The sequence below is a fragment of the Arachis hypogaea genome, chromosome 6 (assembly GCF_003086295.3).
Source record: "Arachis hypogaea cultivar Tifrunner chromosome 6, arahy.Tifrunner.gnm2.J5K5, whole genome shotgun sequence".
Classification (NCBI taxonomy): domain Eukaryota; kingdom Viridiplantae; phylum Streptophyta; class Magnoliopsida; order Fabales; family Fabaceae; genus Arachis; species Arachis hypogaea.
This window is the reverse complement of record NC_092041.1, coordinates 112362288-112385911: the sequence shown is the minus strand read 5'-3', so window position 1 is coordinate 112385911 and position 23624 is coordinate 112362288. Positions and strand designations below refer to the sequence as shown.

The 23624-nt window shown below is 33.7% G+C and overlaps 3 protein-coding genes across 3 annotated transcripts; 2 read left to right on the top strand and 1 right to left on the bottom strand.

Moving 5' to 3' along the window:
- Positions 1 to 7243: 7243 nt before the first annotated feature.
- On the top strand, positions 7244 to 8104 carry LOC140173772 (uncharacterized). The gene has a single exon (XM_072198354.1). It carries the CDS (start codon positions 7244 to 7246, stop codon positions 8102 to 8104), a length of 861 nt encoding a protein of 286 aa, XP_072054455.1.
- Positions 8105 to 11883: 3779 nt separating this feature from the next.
- On the bottom strand, positions 11884 to 18757 carry LOC112757827 (uncharacterized). The gene is made up of 5 exons (XM_025806380.1): positions 17975 to 18757; positions 17765 to 17887; positions 17238 to 17660; positions 15858 to 16676; positions 11884 to 12075 (listed from the first exon to the last, which is right to left on the bottom strand). The coding sequence occupies exons 1-5, from the start codon at positions 18755 to 18757 to the stop codon at positions 11884 to 11886; spliced, it is 2340 nt and encodes a 779-aa protein (XP_025662165.1).
- Positions 18758 to 20969: 2212 nt separating this feature from the next.
- LOC112755768 (uncharacterized) lies at positions 20970 to 23624 on the top strand. Its single transcript, XM_025804065.2, has 2 exons — positions 20970 to 21532; positions 23047 to 23624. Exons 1-2 carry the CDS (start codon positions 21101 to 21103, stop codon positions 23392 to 23394), a joined length of 780 nt encoding a protein of 259 aa, XP_025659850.1. The 5' UTR covers positions 20970 to 21100; the 3' UTR covers positions 23395 to 23624.

Below are 23624 nucleotides of genomic sequence, written 5' to 3'. Positions count from 1 at the left end.
GTCTCATCTTCATCGTTATTTTTTTATTATTGTTATTTTTGCTGCATTTTTTTCCTCCTCCTCTTTCTATTGATTTTGTAACATTATGTATTTTTTTTGTTTGATTTTTTTCTTCTAAGAAAAATTATAAGAAAACGAAATAAGAAGACGAGGAAGAAGAAGCAATAGAAAATGAGGAGAAGAAAAAGAAAGAGTTTTGAATTATGCAAAACTTATCAGAATAAAAATACACCCAAAAATTCTTAAAATTACACCTAAATATATTCGTGTTACACCCAAATTTGCTGCAAATACAGAAAAATATTTTTCTCTAATTCTGCATTTTTTTCTTCTTCTTTTTTTTTTTCTTATTTCTTTCTTTCTTTTAGTTAATGAAATGTAAGTTCATCCTCTTCCAAGTAATTTTGCAGCATTATGTGTTTCTTCTTCTTCATTGTTTGATTTTTTTACTTTTATTCTTGTTAAGAGAATAAAACAAGAAGAAACTTGAGAAGGTAAAACAAAAAGAAAAAGATAAATAAAAAAAAGAAGAAGATGGTGATGATGATGAAAAGAAAAAAAAAAAGAACCAGTAGAAGACGAGGAGGAGGAAGAGGAAGAGTTTTGAATTATGCAAAATTTATCAGAATAAAAATATACCCAAATATCTTTGTGTTACACCCAAATATCTGTTACACCCAAATTTGTTGTAAATATAGAAAAATATTTTCTCTAATGCTGCATTTTTTGTCTTCTTTTTTTTCTTATTTTTTTCTTTCTTTTAGTTAAATTAATGTAAGTTCATCATCTTTCAAGTAATTTTGCAACATTATGTGTTTCTTCTTCTTTTTTGTTTGATTTTTTATTTTTATTCTTGTTAAGAGAGTAAAACAAGAAGAAACTTGAGAAGGTAAAACAAAAAGGAAAAGATAGATGAATAAGAAAAAAAGAAGTAGTAGAAGATGAGGAGGAGGAAGAGGAAGAGTTTAAAATTATGCAGAACTTTATCAGAATAAAAATACACCAAAAAATTCTTAAAATACACCCAAATATCTTCGTGTTACACCCAAATTTGCTGCAAATACAGAAAAATGTTTCCTCTAATGCTATATTTCTTCTTCTGAATTGAGCCACACCTCAGCCACTTGATTGGATTTAAAACAATAATCAATTTTATTCTGGTTCAATTGACAATCTGAACCTGAATTATTTATTATCTTCAACAACGAGGTAACTGATGATGGAGGAGAAAGAGAAAAGAAAAGAGGAGAAGAAAGAGGAAAAAAAGAGGAGAAGAAATTTCAATAAAAAAAGAAGGAGGAAGAGGAGGAGGAGGAGGAGGAGGAAGACGTGGTGTTGATAACGACAATAACGAGAGAAAAAAATTATAAAGAAGTAGAAGAAGAGACACGAAAAAAACGTGAAAATGCGTGAATATAAATGACTTGTATGACTTGTATGGAAAAAATGCTTATATGTGGAGAATAATTCTATTTGTATATTTATTCAATTCAACTCCTAAATTAGTTGACAACAAATTAATACTAATGTAGCCAATGAGTAATAGCTCAAATGGCATAGTCTCCCCATAAGATTGCGGATTCGAGTTTCCTATCTTTGGTAAAAAAAAATAATAATAATACTAATGTATCAGGTAATGTCTCATTCGTAATTGTTTAGGTATGAGACAAATATATAAAAAAAAATGTTCAAAAAAATTAAAATAAAGTCTTATTTAAGATTAATTTTATCTTCTGTTATTAATTTAAATTTTTGAGATGAACAATTTAATGAGAACTTCTCTTTAAAAGTTATTAACTTATTATACAAAACTTAGTAAAAATATATATGCATGCTATTTTTAAACAATTCTAGACCGGTTTGATAAGCTTCGCAAGCCTAACAGGTCCTTACATCTTAAGATTAAAAAGTTTTAACATTTGTCTAAGCTTTAAAATTTTCCAATCAAGCTAGGCCGCTTCGCCTGATTCCATTTTTAATTTGGTCGATTTTGGTGCAAATCCTAGAATCTCACTTGATTTGCAATTTTTTTTTCATTTTTTAAATATTAGTTTTTACACTCTAGTTTTTAATTTTAAACAAAATTTTATAATCTTAGCTCCATATTTAGTTTCTTCTAATTTATTATTGATAATTTAAACTGTCTTTCGTTCTAATCATTAGGATATGTATTTATTATTAGCATTTAGCATTTAGCATTTAGCATTTTGCACCACTCGTTATTTAACAATTAGTTTCAGTATAACTAAATTATTAATTTTCACGTTAAAAAATAAAATCATAACTGAAATTAGCAAAATATATAACTAGTTTTTAGGAAAAAACAATTAAAGAGTGCTGGTGGATATATCTTGACCGAAGAATAATCCAAGAGAAAAAAGATTCATGTCCTTTCTAAAAGCATTTGTCATGCATGCATACATGCTTGGCCAAAAATAATGAAGGACCAGAACTTCTGGGTTCTGACAAGCTTATTGATAATGTTGTGATTTCGGCAGTTCCAAATCAATTGATAAATAAGTGCTAATAAAGTAATTACTCGTCAGTTTGCAAATAAGAAAGGTTAGAATTGAAGAACCATGCATGCATGTAACCCGTTTTAACCCTCTCATGCAAGTGTGTGAAAACTAAGAAATAGAAAGGATATTGATAAGAGGAGGCATCATCATTATAAGTCACAATATAAAGGTGGCTTCGGTGCTAACTGCATGCTTCCGGGCGGTCGCTACCGACTTTATATACGGCCTTAATTAATCTTGTATTCTTGTGTTTGTGTGGTACCGTATGGAGGCCATGATGTCATGATGGTGTTGAAAAAAAAAAAAGAATTATTTAAAAAATAAAAAATACATTCTCAAATAATATACACACATTTCTTTTAAAGGATTAAAATAACTAATATTTTTGAACGAGAAAAAGACAAATCGATTTTTGATTTTTTAGTCTACAAACATCTAAATTTTTGAAAATTTAAAAATATATTTAAGTTCTTAACCTATTCAAAATCTAGACAGATCGATTTTTAAGTTTAATTTGTCCGATTTTAAAAATTCTCTCCAAGTGATATGTCCAAATTTTAAAAAGGTGAGAAATTTAAACGTATTTTTAAATTTTCAAAGACTTAAATGTCCGCAAATTAAAAGGTCAATAACCTATTTATCTTTTTCTTTTTTTGAATCTATTTAATCAAAATAATACACATAAATATATAACTAATTATTATGTCATTCTTTCAAATTAGAAAGAGTATGAAATAACATTAGTGCCTCAGGATTTTCTCGTGTGCCTCAGGATTTTTTCTACTAGGGTTTATCACTAGCAATCCTTATTTTCCAAAGTCAATGTATCCACGACAACTTTGTGACAGTGACAGAAGAGGTTAACGCAGCATGGCAGCCAATGCTGCCCCAAATGGAGAACGACAACGGAAGTTCCTGGAGGAAGAAGAGATCATAACAGTAGGAGGAGAAGACATCCAAGATGGGATAAGTAGGTGTGAGAAGAGTTTAATGGGGAGATTACTTGCAGACCGGCTGTTTTCCAGAGGCACAATGGAAGTGGCACTACAAGCAATCTGGAGACATCCTAAAGGATTTAGAGTGACGGATCATGGAGGTAATCTCTTTCAATTTTACTTTGATGAAGAGATGGATGTAACACGAATTGAGAGAGGGACTCCATGGTTATTCAAAAACTTCATTCTAAATCTTAAAAGGTGGAAGATGCACAATCCAATAACAGATGCTGATTTCACTTATGTGCCAATATGGATACAATTTTGGGAGTTGCCGGAACACTACAAAATAAGAGAATTGGGTAGAAAACTTGGGAGTGCAATGGGAGAAGTACTGGATGTAGATCTTTTCCAAGTTAGAGGCAGAGAAAATAGAATTATCAAAGCAAGGATCAATCTTGATATAACAAAACTGCTGCGGCGTCTCACACAAATAGTAGGCCCCACTAACAAAGCCATTGAGGTTGCACTCAAATACGAACATATTGAAATTTTTTGCAATTATTGCGGATACTTAGGACATGAAACAAGGAACTGCAGCAAACAATTGGACGATTCCTTACGGGGAGACGTGGGAGAAGAAGGTTGGGGGGAGTGGCTAAAATCAAAACAGGTTGGTAGGAGAAAGCAAGGTTCAAAAGAAAATACAAATTCTAATACCTCCTCAGCTGATGAAAGGAGTCAAAGAAAGGAGAAACTACCCACCCTAGTGAATCTACTTAAGGAGATGGCAGAATTATCAATGGATGAGATCAGAGGTAAAAAGGTTGAGGATGACATCAAAGATGGCTCAAACCAAAACAAGGAAAAAGCCAACCAAAGTGGAGTCGTGCTAGAAATCTCGAATGAAAATAGTAGTGCCAGGAATCACTGCCAAAAAAAGATGATTGACGGAGGAGCAGTCGAAGGCTTGGACGGGATGAAAAATTTGGAATTTTGTGAAGGTAGCAATCAAAGCGAACAACCAAGTATGAAAAAGACTAAGCTGAAACAATTAGCAAGAAAGTAAATAGTAAACGTCACGGGCAAGAAGCAAAGAAATCAGGAGAATAAGGGGAGTGAAAGTAAGAAGAAAGTGTGCCAGGAGGAATCAAAAGCTGCTACCAATGGGGAGGGTGCCACCCAACAAAAGGCGCCCGAAGACCCATGAAGATGATGATGTGGAACTGTCGGGGTATGGAGAATCCCCTGACAGTTCACAGCATGCAAGGGATTTGCAAATCCCATTCTCCCGAGGTAATGTTCTTATGTGAGACAAAAAACATTGCCTCGACGGTGGAAGAGAAGTGTAAGAGGGTGGGCTTTCAGAAGTTCTTTTGTGTGAATCCCAGAGGCACGGCAGGGGGATTAGCGTTGGCTTGGAAAGATGAAGCAGATATCGTGGTTCAGCACAATGAAGACTTCCTAATTCATTTTCTATGGACTGACCGGTCACTTCAAAAATAATAGGAAGTGGCTACAGTTCACCTTCACAATGATGACAACCGTAAGACTGCTCAGTACGAAGTGATTATGGAGATGATCAAAAGAGGAGAGGAAACCCTTATTTCATGGTCATAGGTAACTTTAATGCAATAATTGCTCATCATGAAAAAGAGGGTGGGAGAATGAAATCGGCATCTTCTATGGAGGCGTTTAACAATTTTATTAGTGGGGAGCAAATTCACTTGGAGCAATAAGCAATATGATGGAGAAATTATTAGAGAAAGATTAGATAGATGCTTAACTTCAACGCAGCTGAGACTAGACTACCCAAATGCACAAATCATCCATCTAGAAGATACAGGATCAGATCACTGCCCTCTTTTGCTTCAGTCAGACAGTGAAGAGAGAAGAGCTAAAAGAAGGTTTCGTTTTCAAGAAAGGTGGTGTGAGCAAGAAGAAGTTATAAGGATTGTAAAGGAAACATGGCAGCTGCAAATGGATGGCTCACCAATGTATAAGTTATGCTGCAAACTAAAAAAATGCAAACATTTTCTTGTTGAGTGGCAGAGGAGTAATAATCACAATTCGCAAAAAAAAAAAATTACTGAGATAAGAGAAAAGCTAGAAGTGGAGAAGGCTAAAAGAGGAGTTGGCAGAGAAGAGGAGAATTCAATTTTTAGAGGCCGAATTAACAGATGCTTACGAACTAGAGGAGAGATACTGGAAGGAGAAATCTAGGGTGCAATAGCTACAATGGGGGGACCAGAATACAAAATTTTTTCATGCAAAATTTTAGAACAGAAACTGAAAAAATAAGATACATAGACTCCGAGACAATTCAGGTTCCTACACAACTGATCCGGAAGGCATGGCACACATTGCTCAAGTATACTTCAGTGAGCTTTTCTCCACTTCTAATCCGAGAAGGGCTACAGAGGATTTGGAGGAGATGGAAAGGAGAGTGGATGAAGAGACTAACAGGAGGCTTACAAAGAGGGTCACAGAGGAGGAAATCAAGAAAGCTACCTTCTCCATCAACCCTTTTTTAGCTCCGGGTGATAATGGTTTCACAGGTAAATTCTTCCAATTCTTTTGGAATATCATAAAAAAAGATGTGATAGAGGCGGTCTCAAGTTTCTTTTGTGGTGGGAGAATGTTAAGGAGTTTCAATCATACTCATATTTGTTTAATTCTTAAGGTTCCACATGCTGACACTATGTCACAGATTAGACCAATCAGTTTGAGTTGTGTTTTTTATAAAATTATTTCGAAAGTACTGGTTCACCGTATGCAGGAAGTTTTAAACAAGGTGATTAGTGAAAATCAAAGTGCTTTTATTAAAAGTCGACTAATTAGTGATAATACCCTAATTGCTCATGAGCTGGTGCATTTTTTAAAAAAAATCAGAGAGGAGGTGATTATGAAGTAGCTTTGAAGATTGATATGAGCAAAGCGTACGATAGGGTAAAGTGGTGTTTTGTTTGGGAAGTAATGAAGAAGTTGGGTTTCTGCAATCAGTGGATTAGGTGGATGAAGGAGTGTGTAACTACTGTATCCTACTCTGTTACTGTGGATGGTCAACCACATGATTTTTTCAAACTATGCAGGGGGTTGCGACAAGGCGACCCTATTTTTCACTATCTTTTTCTTATTTGTGCAGAAGGGCTCTCCCATCTGCTCCACAGAGGAGAACAGAGATTAGAAATCTCAGGATTGAGGATTAACAGTAGATGCCCGGCAATCAGCCACCTGTTATTCGCGGACGACTCGATTCTATTTTGCAAAGCAAACGAGAATGCATGCCAAAATCTGATTCAAGTACTACAAAATTATAATGAGCTAAGTGGACAGTAAATAAATTTTAATAAATCATCCTGTTTTTTTAGCAAAAACACCCCCGCAAGTCAGAGACGATCTAGTGCAAAGAATGGATATCCCCCATGTTGGTGCCCAAGACAAATACTTGGGATTGTCTGCGGTTATACAGCGGTATAAGAAAAACACCTTCAACTATATCAAAGATAAAGTAGAAAAAAGATTGCAAAACTAGAAAAGATCCTTGCTCTCGGTAAGCGGAAGAGAAGTGCTTGTTAAGGCAGTAGCAACAGCTGTTCCACTTTATACTCTGAGTTGTTTCAGATTACTGATTCCTTATTAGAGGAAGTTCAAAGGAAGATAATGAATTTTTGGTGAGGGCAAAAGGGTTCGGAAAGGAAACAGTGGTGGATTAAATGGGATGTTATTAGTAGAGAGAAGAACCAAGGAGGCCTGGGATTCAAGGATCTAAAAGCATTTAATTTAGCGATGCTAGCCAAACAAGGATGGAGAATAGCCACTAAACTCGATTCACTAGTTAGTAAGCTTTACAAAGGAAGATATTTCAGGTATTCTACTTTCTTGAAAGCTGAGACAGGTCACAATTCATCCTGGGCTTGGAGGAGCCTACTTGAAGGGAGGAAGGTTTTGGAGAAAGGTCTGCTATGGAAAATTGGTCGGGGGAACTCAGTGCGAATTCTTGAAGACCCTTGGATCAAAAACTCATTACCTATTGCTACTGTGCAAAATCAGATCCCTAATACTCAACTAGAATGGGTCAATCAACTCATTAACAACAACAGGCAATGGGATGAACACACAATAACAACAAACTTTGATCCAGATATTGCAACTAGAATATTACAGACAGAAATCGAAGAAGGAGAGGATAGATTAACCTGGGCCAGAGAAGCATCTGGGACATACTCAGTAGCCACGGGTTACAAAATTGCGTACCACTTTTTTCACCCACCCATGGAGCAATTACCGAAAGTGTGCAGAGATAAAAAGATGTGGAAAGCCCTCTGGAGCTTGCGATGCGCCCCAAAAATAAAAGTGTTCATTTGGAATGCTTGCCATGATGGACTTGCTGTGAGAGGAAGACTGAATAAAAGATTCCACAACATCCCAAATGTCTGCCCTAGGTGTGAAGAAGCGGAAGAATCAGTCAACCACTGCTTAATCCAGTGCCACCTTGCAAACCAAACATGGCAGCTTCCACCGGTTAACCACTTGATCCAAGCATTGGAAACTCAGATGTTCTGGAAGTGGTGGTCACATGTGGTACACCAGTCGAATCATACGACACAGGGAACGAAGAATGTAGTACTTGCGGCAGTTTTGTGCTGAGTGAACTGAAGAGTCAGAAACTTAAAGATCTTTGAGAACAATATTATTTCTCCTCAACGAATTCTGGAACAAGCCATGAAATTGTCACAGAAAGTCTAAACAAGAACGAGGCTTTAGCATGCCTGTTCCTTTCTCTCTTCTCTTTCTTATTTCTCTTTCTTATTTCCTTTCTTTTTTTTCTGCTGTTTTATTAAAATCTTTCCTTAGTTATAAAAATTTTTTGGGAAGCCCCATTTCAAAAAGTGGCTTTTGATGTCCAAGATAGAATCGAACTCCTTGTATTCAATTTGATATTTTAATGAATATCTTTTTACCTTGAAAAAAAAATTAGAAAGAGTATGTTATTTTAAATTTGTATTTCATAAATAAAGAGGTGGAAAGTATTATTTAAGAAATTAGAAATAAAATTAAAATAAATAAAAAATTAGAAATATTGTTAAGAAAATTAAAAAATTTAAGAGACAAAAGGCATGTTTTTTGGGTTTGATTTAGATGGATTTTATATAGAATATATCAAAACTTAATGCTTTAAAGAACTTTTCTTAGTTATAAATTTTCTATAAATATGTGTACTATTAAGTAATCTTTCAAAATGCTTAATAAGTTTTGTGCCACGGTGTACAAATCAATTTGATAATATATTATTTGTATCATTATAGAAAAGAACAATTGATTCTGAAGTTGTTTCTTTTTTTGGTGGCTGATTCTGAAGTTGTTTAATAATAAATATTAAAATATTAAAATGTATTACGAAAAAATGTCAGACAACATATGTAACTTTTTGTTATCTGGATATAATTAGAAGTTATATATTTAAAAGAAATGTTACGGATAAAGCATTAATTAATTCAAAATCTTATTTATATTCAGAAAAACTTCACCTAATAATAATTTTGATATTTTTCTTTACAATATATATCTTTACTATCACAATTTTTTCACTTTTTACTGAATTACACAATGACATTGATTAATATCTTCTAAATATGTTTTAGCACTATATAATTTATTTTTCTCGCTCCATAAAACTAATTTCTATTTAGTATTTTGTTTTTAGGTGATCACTCATGTAAAGTTGTTTAATTTTTATATAAAAATAATAAATAAATTTTATTGAATAATTTAATATATTTTATTGGATAAAGTATTAAATTGGTCTCCTATGTTTTGGTGTAATCCTATTTTGGTTCTTAAGACTCAAGGTTTAAAGTATCCTATTTGAATCTAAAAAAGTTTCATTTAGCTTCAATTTAGTCCCACCGTGAGGTCAAAATTAAATAATTAACGAAATGTCCTACATGACAGCAGTACAAGAATAAAGTCAATAATCTGAAAAACAAGTACAAGTTCCAAAGACACAAAATCAAATGTGAATACATCAATATATTTATTTATCATTCTCCTTAGTTCTATAAAAAATATTTCATTTAAATTGTAATAAAAATAATAAATAAATATATTGATGCATCCATAATTGATTTTGTGCCTCTCGAACTTGTACTTGTTCTCCAGATTATTGATCTTATTCTTATACTACTGTCATGTAGGACATACCGTTAATTATTTAATTTTGACCTCACGGTAGGACTACATTGAAGCTAAATAAAACTTTTTTTATTTAAATAGAACACTTTAAACTTTAAAGACCAAAACAGAATTATACCCAAATATAGGAGACCAATTTAATACTTTACCTTTAATTTAATTTTCATCTAAAGTTTCAAATATCATCTTTGGATAAATAGCCACTTACAAAAAAATTTTGAGACTAATAATTTTTAATAATTTTTATTATTATTTAATTAATTTAAATATTAAATTATTTTTAATAAATAAATTTTATTAATTAATACGTATAAATTCTAAAAATGTGAGTTTAATTTATATATGTAAATTTTGATAATATAAATATAAATTATATATTTTTTGTATATAAAATTTATGTAAATATAAATGTAAATTAGTATTGATAACGTGTAGACAAAAATGATAATATTCATTCAGCTGATCGCTCAAGTAAGACAATACTTTAGAAAAAATTTAGGGGTGTTCATGGGTCGGGTGAAAATAAGTTTGATGTGATTCATAATCGATCCGAAATATACACTAGATCTATTTGTTAGACCCGAATTCGACCTAAACCCGATGAAACATACACATTTTCGCGCCACGATTATATTGGGTAAAAACCGGGCCGTTAACATTACTTTTTTGTAAGCTAGCATGTGAAAATATCCAAATTTTAAAGACTTCAACCATTATTTGACATGATAAAATTCACTTAGAAAAATATAACAAGAACCAACAATTCCCTAAAATTAAACCATAACCACAATCAATACTAATATTGTCTAATAACACCAAATATTTAAATCAATACAAATAACACAATATTATGCCTTTTAAACATAAAACATTAATTTATAGTTTTATAATGACTAATAACACAAAATATTAAGATTTACAATACTTAAATTCCACATAAAAATAGCCATCATCCATCACTAATAATACAAAATATTAATTGTATATGATGACCGGATTATCAGACCGAATTCGAGTGACCCGAACTATAATTTGGACCCGACTCAAAATAATGACTAGATCTATTTTTAAAATCCTTACCCAACCTTAAACCTAGTAAAATCACATTAAATTAGTCTCTACTCTCTAAAGGATTCGAGGCCGGATTCGGATCGCTCCGGCCATGAACACCCCTAAGCAAAATAAACGTGGGACGTTTCTTTATTATCAGTACTTAGTAGTACTAAGTATGTTTGTGCAAGAAAACAGGCAAAGAAACAAAAGCCGAATGAACTCGAAAAGCTTAAGAAACAAGGCACATGGTATGTGTACATGTGCTTACACTATAGTGTACAGTACAAATGCTGTCGTTACTGCTGGCCAGCTAATCGTGTGGATCAGGGAAGCTTCCTGTGGGGTCCACGTTAAGATACTTAGAATTGTCTGATATGGTGAGTTTTGATTGAGGGTGCATGGTAATAAATCTAGATGTGCTCGTACTCGAACAGGACCGGAATGTGTGAACTTAACTAACTGTACAAGTATACATGTCAGAAAGACTTAGGTGTTAAAATATGTGCATGTTCTTTCTCTCTTTTCTATTTGCATGTGTCATGTGAATCCATAATTACAATCAGCATACATACGCTGACTAATCCAAATGTTTTAAGTCTCTTAATACTTCGAAAATGTTGAATCGGCCAGAGTTAGATAATTTAGTCATTAAAAACAGCCAAGCATATGGTTATTGCTTACGTGACTCATTAACTTGTTGATTTAGCTAAACAACTTCATCACACATTCACACGTGGAAATGGTTCACGTTTATGTGCACAATTTAGATCCCTGCATTATTAGCAAAGAGCAGCCATGTATTTGAAAATTAATACATTTATATCTATTAATCATGAGAACTTATTCTTTAACAACATATATATATATATATATATGCAGATTAGGAATTGTAGAAAAAGAAATAATAATTAGTATAAAACACACTGGACGCGTTGCACCTTGATTGTTCTTTTGATATGCATTAGAGAAAGAAAAAGTATATGGAACACGAGGCAAAAACTAAATAAAATTATATTAATTTATATTAATAATTAATTTTAAATTTTTTAAATTTAAAATTTAAAAAATTTAAAATTGATTAAGTAAACTTAATTAAAATTTATAAAAATCTTTCTCTTTTCTCTCACATTAACCTATTCATCTCCAACAATCACACATATAGACCTCTCTCTCTCTCACTGTCAGGCTCTCTCCGCCTTTCCACCGCGACCCACTCCGCTTTCACTTCCAGTCGAAACTGTCTTTACCAGATCGAGAGTTCGTGATGATATCTCAGTAATGTCTGTACCGCTAAATCCATGTGTATAACAAGCAAGAGCCGAAAGATTGACGTCCTTCGAGATTGGTGACTTCCTCAAGCACGTCTTGAAGATCTGGAGCGTGAACTCTCATCCGGTAAAGGAATGTATATCAATTGGTCAAGACGTCCTGGCCGAAACAATGCAGGGTCTATAATGTCAGGTCTATTTGTCGCTCCAATGATGAACACTATTTTCTTAACAGACATTCCATCCATCTATGTTAGTAGTTGGTTCAACACTCTATCAGCACGGTCGGAATCTCCTCTTGAACTTCCTCGCTGCAGATCCGAAATATCAAAGTCTTAGAAAAATAATTAGTGGCAATTTGTGTGAAATATATAAAAAAAATATTTATTTAATATGAAAAAAATATCCTAATACTTAACAAAAGAAATATCTAGTTATATTTTAGAAAAAAATTAAATATCTATAAAATTTTAAAAAAAATATGAAATTCTTAAAGAAATAGAAACATTCACATTTGCAATACAAAAAATTCGAAAAATATATAAAAGAACATCCATTTAGTATGAAAAATAAACATTCTGATACTTAGTAGAAGAAACATCTATATATATTAACTCGTAGAGATTTTGGATTCACCCAAAGGTATTTTGGCTGGTTTTTGGCTAATACCCTTTTGGTTCCCTAGCATTGTTCTTAGAGAAAATATAGGTAAAAATATTATTTATATACTAAAATTAGTCACTAAAATCAGTCACTAATGTATTTAGTATTTATGTATAAATACGTATGTGGTTTAATTTATTTTCAATGTGTATTTATATTTTAGCATGTATTTTATACTGATGACTAACTTTAATGACTAATTTTCTTGTATACGTAGCATAACTCAAATATAAAAGAACAACATTCATTTTGAATAACATAAATAACAAATTAAAAAATATTAAATTAATTTTAAAAATCAAATTTTTAATTAATTAAAAATAATCATATTTTTAAATTTGAATCATTATGATTACCAACGTAACCTTTTCTAAATATATCCTCATACCACACGTTCCGTTTCCTCTCATCGCACCCTCGTACCACGTCCCATTTTTTCTTATGACGCCGCTTCCGCTGTCTCACAATCTCCATGCCGCTGCTGTCTCACGATCCCGGAGGGCACCGCCACGTACAACGCCACCGATCGTTGACGCTCCATCCTTCATCGCGTTGCGGCTCCGAGCACAGAGACACCTCCTTCCATGACGCGCAGTGGCATCCACCCTACCCCATCATTTGCGTCGCGCAGCCTCACGGACCACCGGTGCTGCATCCATCGCGGCGCAAAGGCACCTCCTTCCGCAACGCGGTACACCATCCACCCTCCATCAATAATGTCACATAGCCTCACGGACCACTGCTCCTCTCTCCATAATTGCCGCGCATACAAGTCGGACACCATGCAGATCTTTTTCTTCTGTCATTCTCTTATTTTTCTTGTAATTTGGATATTTTTCGTTGTGATTTGGATGTTTCTTTTGAAATAAATAGTTCTTTCTCTATGAATAACCTTCACTTTTTTCTAATGTTATTTTGTTTTGGTGGATGTTTTTTTATTGTACATAGATATTTTTTAGTATAAATTTTTGTAGATGTTTCTTTTAAATTTGGTAAATATTTCTTTTTATTGTACATGAATGTTCTTTTTTAGGCTAATTTTTTTATATTGATTAAATATATGTGTAATACATTATTATTGGAAGATTAGGTTTTTTTTTTTTTTTGATATGGTGTTTTATTCAAATCGGACGGTCCGATTTGTTTGAAGAGAAAAATAAACTACAAATCGGAGGGTCCGATTTGTTTGGAAAAAAAATAAACTACAAATCGGAGGGTCCGTTTTGTATTTTTATTTTTTTTATTTTTTAAAATAAAAATCGGACGGTCCGATTTCAACATTAAAATTTTTTTTATTTTCGAAATCACAAATTGGACCGTCCGATTTGTGATTGTTTGTTTAAAAAAATAAATAAATAAATCGGTGCATCCGATTTGTACATCCCATACCAATGTGAAACACATTTCTGGTCACAACTTCTTGTTATACACTTTTCTCTCTCACACATAAAAAATAATAAGCGTCTTTTTTATTGCAGGGCTGAAGCCTGGCGTTGCCGGCAATATTAACGGCGTGACAGGAGAGAGAGAATAGAGTGACTGCAGTGAAAATAAAATAATAAAAAAGTTGTATACCTGGAACGGATAAAGATAAATAATTAGATTTATTATGTTTAGTGAATCTAAAGTATAGTCCATTATTCACATTATTTATATTTTTGTTGTTTATCTAACAAAATTGTATTTATTGCATGTACTCTTTTTAGGGGAGTAAATCCTCTTCCGTAAAAAAAAAATAGATGGTGTCAATTATAATCTTTCATTCTTTATTTTTCTTTCTCTCATATTTAATTTTGGTCTCACTTATAAAATTAATGATAAAAAATGACACTTTATTTTTTCAAATATTTAAAAAATTTGAGGGAATCTATTTTCCACCTTTTATGTCATCTGAATTATTGGAAAATGATCCTTAACGGAATATGGGTAGATAATTAAGTTTATTTATTAGGCATGTACTTTGCCAAGCATAAATGCTTAAGGATGCAATTGTACCTCTTTTTACATTTAATAAAAAAAAAAAGGAGAAAAAATCTAAAATAAAAAAAAATAACAAAACGCAGCTCATTTAGGTTATGTTACTTTTACTTTTTATTTAAAAAAAGTTAACGTGACTTAACGATAATAGAAAAGTGGCCAAATAGATAAAAAAATATTAAAATTATTCACGATATATATGTATTGTTTAATTTGTTTTTTTATAAATATTTTATGTTTTATTATATATTTAATATTAGTAATTGATTTTGATGTGCACTTACTATATATATTGTTGGATAAATATAAAAGTGCATGTGGAGTCGCAATTATATAAAATTAATTTTAAAAGAATTAACTTATTTTATTGACGTATTCATCAACAGGTAAGTCTAAATACTAGTTACTTTTTTTCTAAAGATAAATATTATTTTATTAATATAAAATAAAAATGTTTTCATAAGGAAGTACAAAAGAATTGGGTATTTCCATTTATCATCAGCTGTGACTGAAAGACTAAGAGCTTAAAGAAGAGTAAAGTAAGAGTAAAGAAAAAGTAGCATCTATCAGGTATGGTTCACGAGTTCACGCACTAAATTGCTAGCTTCTTTCACTATCTCTGGTGCTGGGCTTATTACCTTCTCAAAAACACACCGATTCCTCGCTTTCCAAGTGCTCCAACACAGTGCCGCTATGAGGAGGGTCTTTTGTCTACCGTCGAATTGAGCCGCTGCCCAGGATAAGACTCGTTGCCACCAATTGAAAAAAGTTTCTTCTTCTCTCATCCATAGGTCAGGGGTTATTAAGTTTAGGCTCCATATTATTGAAGACAGGGGGCATTGGAACAAAGCATGAGAAATTGATTCAGCCTTCAACATGCATCTTGGACAAGTGGCAGGAGTGGATGCGAACCAGCTGTGAACTTGTTGCAACACTGGAAGCTTTTCATGAAGACTTTTCCATAGAAAAATCTTAATTTTATGTGGTAATTTCAATTCCCAAATGCTATTCCAGACTCTGTTGTGTATGTTCTGGGACCTCAATGAAGTAGGAGAATGAAAGAATCCATAAGCAATTTTGTATCCTGACCCAACTTCATATATACCAGATTTTGTCCAGCACCAATTAACTTCATCCTCCTCCTCTGTTGGTTTGATTGAAAAAATTTTATTGCATATATCAACTGAAAAAATCGACTCAATCAGATTTTTATTCCAACTTCTATCAGGATTTAGTAATGCACTAACGTAATACACTTGCATATTTGGCGGGATTGTGAGTGCATTTTGAGGGACATTAAGGGGCACTGGTGGTGGGAGCCAGGGGTCATGGAAGATGCGAACATTAGTGCCAGAGCCTATTTTCCATAACAAGCCTTTCTCGATCACCTTGCGCCCTTCAAGAACACTTCTCCAACCCCACGACGGTACGCTTCCTATCTCTACATGTAGGAAATCTGTATATCTGAAATATTTAGCTTTGAGCATTCTTGATATAGTAGAATTAGGGTATTTCATTAGACGCCAACATTGCTTGCCCAATAAAGCCAAATTTTGCGCCCTTAGATCCTTGATTCCCAGCCCTCCATCTTTCTTTGGTCTCGTCATTGTGTCCCATTTAATCCAAACCATGCTTCGTTCTGCGCCTTTTTGACCCCACCAAAATTGCGAGAGCATGCTATGAATCTCAGTCAACAGCGTGTCCGGGAGCTTGAAACAAGAGAGTGTATAAATAGGAATCGCCTCCCCCACCGCTCTCAACAGCGTGTGCCTGCCACCTAATGACAATATACTTCTTTTCCAATCCATAATCCTCTTCTGAACTTTATCCTTGATAGCTCCAAATGTTGCTTTCTTTGATTTTTGAACTATAGAGGGCAGTCCCAGGTATTTGTCTTGTGCTCCGATATGTTCAATATTTAGTGTCTGAGCAACTGCTAGTCTTGTGTTCTGAGGAGTGTTGTGACTAAAAAAGATAGCCGACTTATTCAAATTGACTTTTTGCCCACTAAAACCCTCATAGGTCTCTAGCAATTCTAGAATGCTTTGGCTTGTATTAGGTGCGCTCTTGCAAAAAAGGATTGAATCATCAGCAAACAAAAGGTGATTAATTGTTTGGCATCTCCGATTAACTTGAACTCCTTGAATTAATCTGTTTTGCTCTGTCTTGTGTAGCAAGAAGGAAAGTCCTTCTGCACAAAAAAGAAAGAGATATGGAGATAGGGGGTCACCCTGTCGGATGCCCCTATTTGGCCTAAAATAGCCAAATGGTTGACCTTCCACAACAACAGAGTAAGAAACAGTCGTTACCAATTCCTTAGTCTAGTTAATCCATTTAGCATCAAACCCCAGCTTATCCATAATATACCATAAAAAATTCCATTCAACCCTATCATAAGCCTTGCTCATGTCTAGTTTAATAGCCATCTCATGCTCTGCCCCACTTCTCTTATTTTTCAAATAGTGCATACATTCGTGGGCAATTAGAATATTATCTGAAATGAGTCTTCCTTTGAGAAACGCACTCTGATTTGGACTTATAATTTTATTCATAATACCTTGTAATCAGTGCACCATAACTTTAGAAATAATTTTATACACAACTGAAGACAAACTGATCGGTCGTACCTGAGTCATGTCACTGGCATCTGGCACCTTTGGAATCAAACAAATTTGAGTATGATTGAAGCTTTTTAAAATTCTGCCACTGTGAAAGAAACTTCTCACTGCCTTAAAAACGTCACCTCCAACTATATCCCAGAAAAAGTGAAAAAACTTAGCTGTAAACCCGTCATCACCAGGAGCACCCTGAGCATGAACACTAAATGTAGCTCTTTTGACCTCGTCCATAGTTACTGGCCTTTGGAGCCTACGGTTCATGGAAGCTGTAACCTTAGACTCCAAATCCTCTAAGTATGGATTCGGATCAGCCGAACAAGAAGAAGTAAAAATATCGCAAAAGTATTCCTCAGCTACCTTTGCAATATCCTCCGGTTTCGATGCAATCTCATTGTCCCTCCCACTAATCTCCAAATTCTGTTCCTTCGCATCCTTGATTGAAATTTCTGGTGAAAGAATCTAGTGTTCTGATCTCCTTCTTTTAGCCACTTGATTCTAGATTTTTCTCGCCAATAGCTCTCTTCTTTCAAATATGCCAGCTCCAACTTCTCTTCCAAACTGGTAACCTCCTCTCCCCCATTGATTCCAGCCACCCGCAACTCCTCTAGTTTAGCTTGAAGATCCTCAATTTCTTTCCGGGAGTTTGCTTTGTGAGTTTTCTGCCATTAAACTAGTCTATGTCTACAAACTTTCAACTTTTGGGCCAAGGAGAACATAGCCGAGCCTACAACTTTCATTCTCCATACTTCACTGACAATTCTCTTGACATCCTCTTCTCCACACCAACGTTCCTGGTATTTAAACCGCCTTTTACTATGCCAGGATTGAGGTTCGGTTTCCATCAAAATTGGAGCATGATCCGAGCCTGACTCTGTGAGCCTGTGTACCACTGCATTCGGAAACTTCATCTTCCATTCCATCCCAACTAAATAGTGGTCAAGCCTCTCCTTCACCAAATCCTCTCCTTGTCTTCGATTTGTCCACGTGAAAGGGTGCCCCACCATTCCAATATCCACCAATTCGTTACTGTCAATAAAATTAGTGAATGTTGCAATGGTGGTTGCTGATTTTTGGCCTCCACCCTCCTTTTCCGCTTGGCTTGTTATAGCATTAAAATCGCCTGCTATTACCACTTTTTCTTCCATGTGTTGGCTCATTGTTATAAGCTCCTCAAACTGTAAGGATCGAATTTGTTCTGAACAACTCAAATGGACACCAATGAACGCCCATACCTCACTGCTTCCGACTTCCTTAATTTCGGCTGCCACAAAGAATTCTCCACTGCTAATAATTTGAACACTGATGCTGTCCTTCCAAGCTAGCACAAGTCCTCCTGCCACTCCTGCCGGGTTAACAATATGCCAGTTTTCGTAGCCGCATACCCGAAATTTTGCTTCCACCTGTCGAGATTGGTTCTTTGTTTCACTTATAAACACAATCTCGGGGGAGTGAGATTTACAGATCCCTTTTAAGGTGTGAATTGTCAGGGATCTCTCCAAATCCCGACAATTCCAAACTATAGTTCTCATGGCGTCTTGGGTGCCATTTGTAGGCTGGCACCCTCCACCATCTATTCAACTGCATTTTCATCTTCTGTTCTTGCTTTTGCTTATGATAAACACTTATATCTCATCCTTAACAGAACTTTTTAATATTCGATTACCTACTATTGTTCCCAACACTACTGGGTCGATTTCAGCTTAGCAAACTCCCATTAAATAAAAGGTTTGATTAAAATTAAAAAATATAGGAAAAAACAAATACAAATTTTTTTTTGGTGTACAAAACAAATACAAATATTGATTCATACACAGAAATACAAAAGCAACTTGTCTCATGGGCCTAAATACCTGATAGCTTGGGCCATTGGCTACGAACTTTGCATGAAATCCTTAAATCATAAGCTCAGCCCTCACGAATCATGATTCAAAAAGCCCAATCGTACTCAATCGGATACGAATTACATGAAATTTGTTTATTTAACTCGATAAAAATTATAGAAACAAAAATAAATCAAATGCAGTACTTTTTCTATATATATATATTTTTTAAAATATTATTTATACATAAAAATCATACTAAAATCAATTACTAATATATTTATATATAAATATATAATTTAATTTATTTTTAATATATATTATATTTTAACATATATTTTATATTAATAATTAATTTTAGTAGCTAATTTTAATATTTACCTAGCATAATATATTTTATAGAATTTTATAGCATAATCAATATATTTTATAAAATTTTTGTTGATAATATAAAAAAAATATACACATAAACTCTCACATATGTTTACTATTGAGTTAAATTTCAAAATGGTCCCTGAGATTGGCGTTATGCACTAAAATCGTCCTTGAGATTCCAATTGCACTAATTACGTCCCTGAGATTGAAAAAAATGCACCATATTAGTTCCTGGCCCATTTTTTATTAGCGACGTGATGACATGGCATAATGATGTGGTGACCAGTGACACGTGGCATGCTGACGTGGATGGTTGTGCCACGTGTCACAATTTTATTTGGCCGCGTGTCTGTTTGTGCCACATGTCGCAACAGTATTCGTCCACGTGTCATCCATTATATCATCACTCTATATGCACCAAATTAGTCCCTCACTTTGCATTAAGTGACTCATTTTAGTCCCTGAAATTGAATGTCGTGCACCAAACTAGTCCCTTCACCAATTTTTTCTCATTTTCTTTAAATTTAAAATTTTAATATCTTGGATACACTAATTTCAATTCTAATTTTTCATATATCGTTTAAATACAAGTGCTTTCATAAAAATTTTTAAGATTTTAGTTTTAATTATATAATTTTTTTTAATAATTTAACATTGGTAAATTTTGTAATATATAAGTATGTTATTATAAAAAAAATAATTATATGATTGATTAGACACATTTTTTTCATAAAAAAACATGTGTTTTTAACAAGAAATTAATAATTAAAATAAACATTTTTTTTCTTATGGAATACACGTTTTCGTTATGTATAAATGAGCTAGATTGAAGGCACTTTAAGCACTCTCACTACCATCTTTGTCTAGACGAAAGAGGCCGAAGATGATAACGAGGGAAGCTTGAAATGCCTTTACGTCAACTCTAAGACGACGGTTATTAGGGGTATCCGCAAGAAAAAAATATTTTATAAAAGTACTGAAAGAGGTCGGAGATGGTAGTGAATGTGCTTGAAAAGCCTTCACGTCAACTCCAAGTCGGTGGTTAGGGTATTCGCAAGAGAAAAAATATTTTATAAAAACACTTTTATTTGAAGAACATGTGAAAAAATAGAATTGAAATTAATGCATTAAAAAATATTGAGAGTTTTGAATTTATAGAAAAAAATGAGAAAAAACTGGTGAAGGGATTAATTTGGTGCTCGACATTTAATTTCAGGGGCTAAAATGAGTCACTTAATGCAAAGTCAGGGATTAATTTGGTGCATATAAAACGATAACATAATGGATAACACGTGGACGAATACTGTTGCGACACGTGGCACAAACGGACACGTGGCCAAATAACATTGTGACACGTGGCACAACATCCACGTCAGCATGCCACGTGTCATTGGTCACCACATCATACCATTACACGTGGCTAAATCATGAAGTGACACGTGTCACTTACAATCCACATCATCATGCCATGTCATCATGTCGCTAATAAAAAATGAGTCAAGGACTAATATAGTGTATTTTTTTCAATCTTAGGTACGTAATTGGTGCAATTGAAATTTCACGGACGATTTTAATGCATAACGTCGATCTCAAGAACCATTTTGGGGTTTGACTCGCTTACTATTTGATTCATCTATTTAGTAGCAGGCTCACTCACACTAATTCACCCGTGACACCATGGACACCGCCAAAAAAAACACCTCAGCGACTCTCAAGTCCCGAATCCAAAACGGCGACGTCGTCTACGGCATGTCCCTCCTCACCTTCTCCCCAACCGTCGCAGAGATAGCCGCACTCGCCGACTTTGACTTCGTCCTCATCGACATGGAGCACGGCCACGGCGGCCTCCCAGAAGCCCTCCCCTGCCTCCACGCACTCGCCGCCGCCAAAACCCCAGCCGTCGTCCGCGTCCCCGACAGCAGCTCCTCTTTCTGGGCCCGCAAGGCCATCGACCTCGGTGCCCAGGGAATTGTGTTCCCTATGATCCAAGACCCCCAATCTGCCGCAAAAGCGGTGTCGTTTTGCCGTTCTCCTGTGAGCCCCGCCGCGAGGGCATCCCGCTTTGGACTCGACGGCCACTGTCAGAAGGACCTGCTCATCATATGCCAGGTCGGTATCAATATGTTGTATGTTTACTGTTACTCACTTGAATTAGTTACTTATTTTAAATTAGTTAGTTAGTTAATTTTTTTGATAAATGCATTGATTGTGAAGTATGTGTTCCTGTATGGCATATAGATTTATCTGGCTTTTTTTGTATTTAGCTTATTTAAGTCACCAAAAATATAGATTTATCTATTGTTGGATTCGTAATTGAAAACATATATCCGAAAGAAACGGATTTTGAAATGTGTATTTTTTCTGGTAACTTGAGTGTTGTTTAACAAATTGTTTATCACTGAAGAGTATGAATTTTAAGTCTATGATAGTCATGAATTGAGTTATAATCAAATTGCTTTAAGCGAATTATCAATGTCAATAATTAATGATTATACAATTCCAACCATTCTAACTAAAAAATAATAGAATATAATAAAGTCGAATTTTAAGCTTTTAGTTGTGAAGAGATATAAAATTATATTTGATAGATGAAATATGGATATACACTAAATTAGTATATAAGTGAAATTTTAGCTACAGTTAACTTCATGTAAAATTAATAGTTAAGCATTATTAGATAATAATTTAGTCAAATCTGTTAATTTATTTAACGATTCTCAATTATCAACTTCACATAAAATTATCTATACTTAAATTTTTATCATTTTATTTTTTTTATCATAAAAAGGATAAAAAATTAATAAGAGATATAATTTATTTTTTAATTATTTCTATTAATTTTTTATAATTATATTTTTATTTTTAATTTTTTTTGTATGAAAAAAGTAAAAATAAATTAAATTTTAATCATTTTTGTGTGTTTAATTTATCACTAAATAAAATACAAAAATATTAATTTTTATTTCTACGTTCTTTGTATCTACTTGTTCTTAAGTGTCTCGTTTTATTTCTGTCCTTAGAACTAAACATAGCCATATAGATCAGTGTGTAAGTGTGATTTATTTTGAAGAGTTTTATGTACAAAATAATTTATAAGGGATGGGATATCATTGGATTTATAATAAAAAAATGAGTTTGGGTAGAGATATTTATTAAATAGGTTAAAAAATAAAATATTAAATATAAGTTTTTAAAATTTTTAATATTAAAAATTATTATTTTTAAGGAGCCAACAACAATATAAACCAACTCAAGTCAATTCTTTTTTATTTCTAATTTTAAAATTTTAAAAATTAGAATAATAATTTTTTTTTTGGTAATAGACCTATTTTTCAACTAATTTACTCTAATTAGCTACATTTAGTTTTCTAGATTTTTTTCGTTTATTATTTGTTATGGCGAAAACAAAAATTATAGTTGCATAGCTTTTACTTTTAGAAACTCAAATAATGAAGCCAAATTAATTTTGGCACAAATTATCCAAACATACATGATAGGTATGGCACACCATTCAATAAATATTTCAAAGTTCACAGAAAATCAAAGCCCCACTAACTTGTTTTTTATGGTGTGGCGGAAGTGGATAACATATTCTCAAATTTTTGTATTATTGATACCGACAGGTGGAGTCTCCGGAGGCAGTGGAGTGTGCGGAAGAGATTGCGGCGGTGGAGGGTGTTGACATGATAATGGTTGGACCGCTGGACCTTAGCGCGGGCATAGGGTGCCTAAGGAACCCAAAGGATGAGAGGGTGATGGAGATGGTGGATCGCGTGGAGAAGAAGGTGTTGGGTGCAGCAAGGAAAGAAGGTGGTGGTCCCTTTTTAGGGAGGTTTGGAACTGCCCTGGATTCACCTGAAGCGTTTAGGGACCGTGGCTATCGCTTGGTTCGGGTGAATTTGGATGTCACTTTGTTCAGGAATGCTTGTATTCAAGATGTCATCAACTTCAAGTCTACAAAGCTATGTTGAAAGGCTTATCTATGATTTTATTTTATTTGTATCTGAAATAATAATATAAGAGAGTCAAGTTTCCTCTAACATTCAACTCTTAGGCTATATTATGAAACATCTACGTACATTCTAAGAGGCTCATTGTGAAAACAGAGTTTCTTGCGCGTTTGTTGCCTTAGAAAGGAGAGGTACATATGTCATCATTTTTCATTTTCCATGTTAAATTACATGCTCATGAATTGAGGATC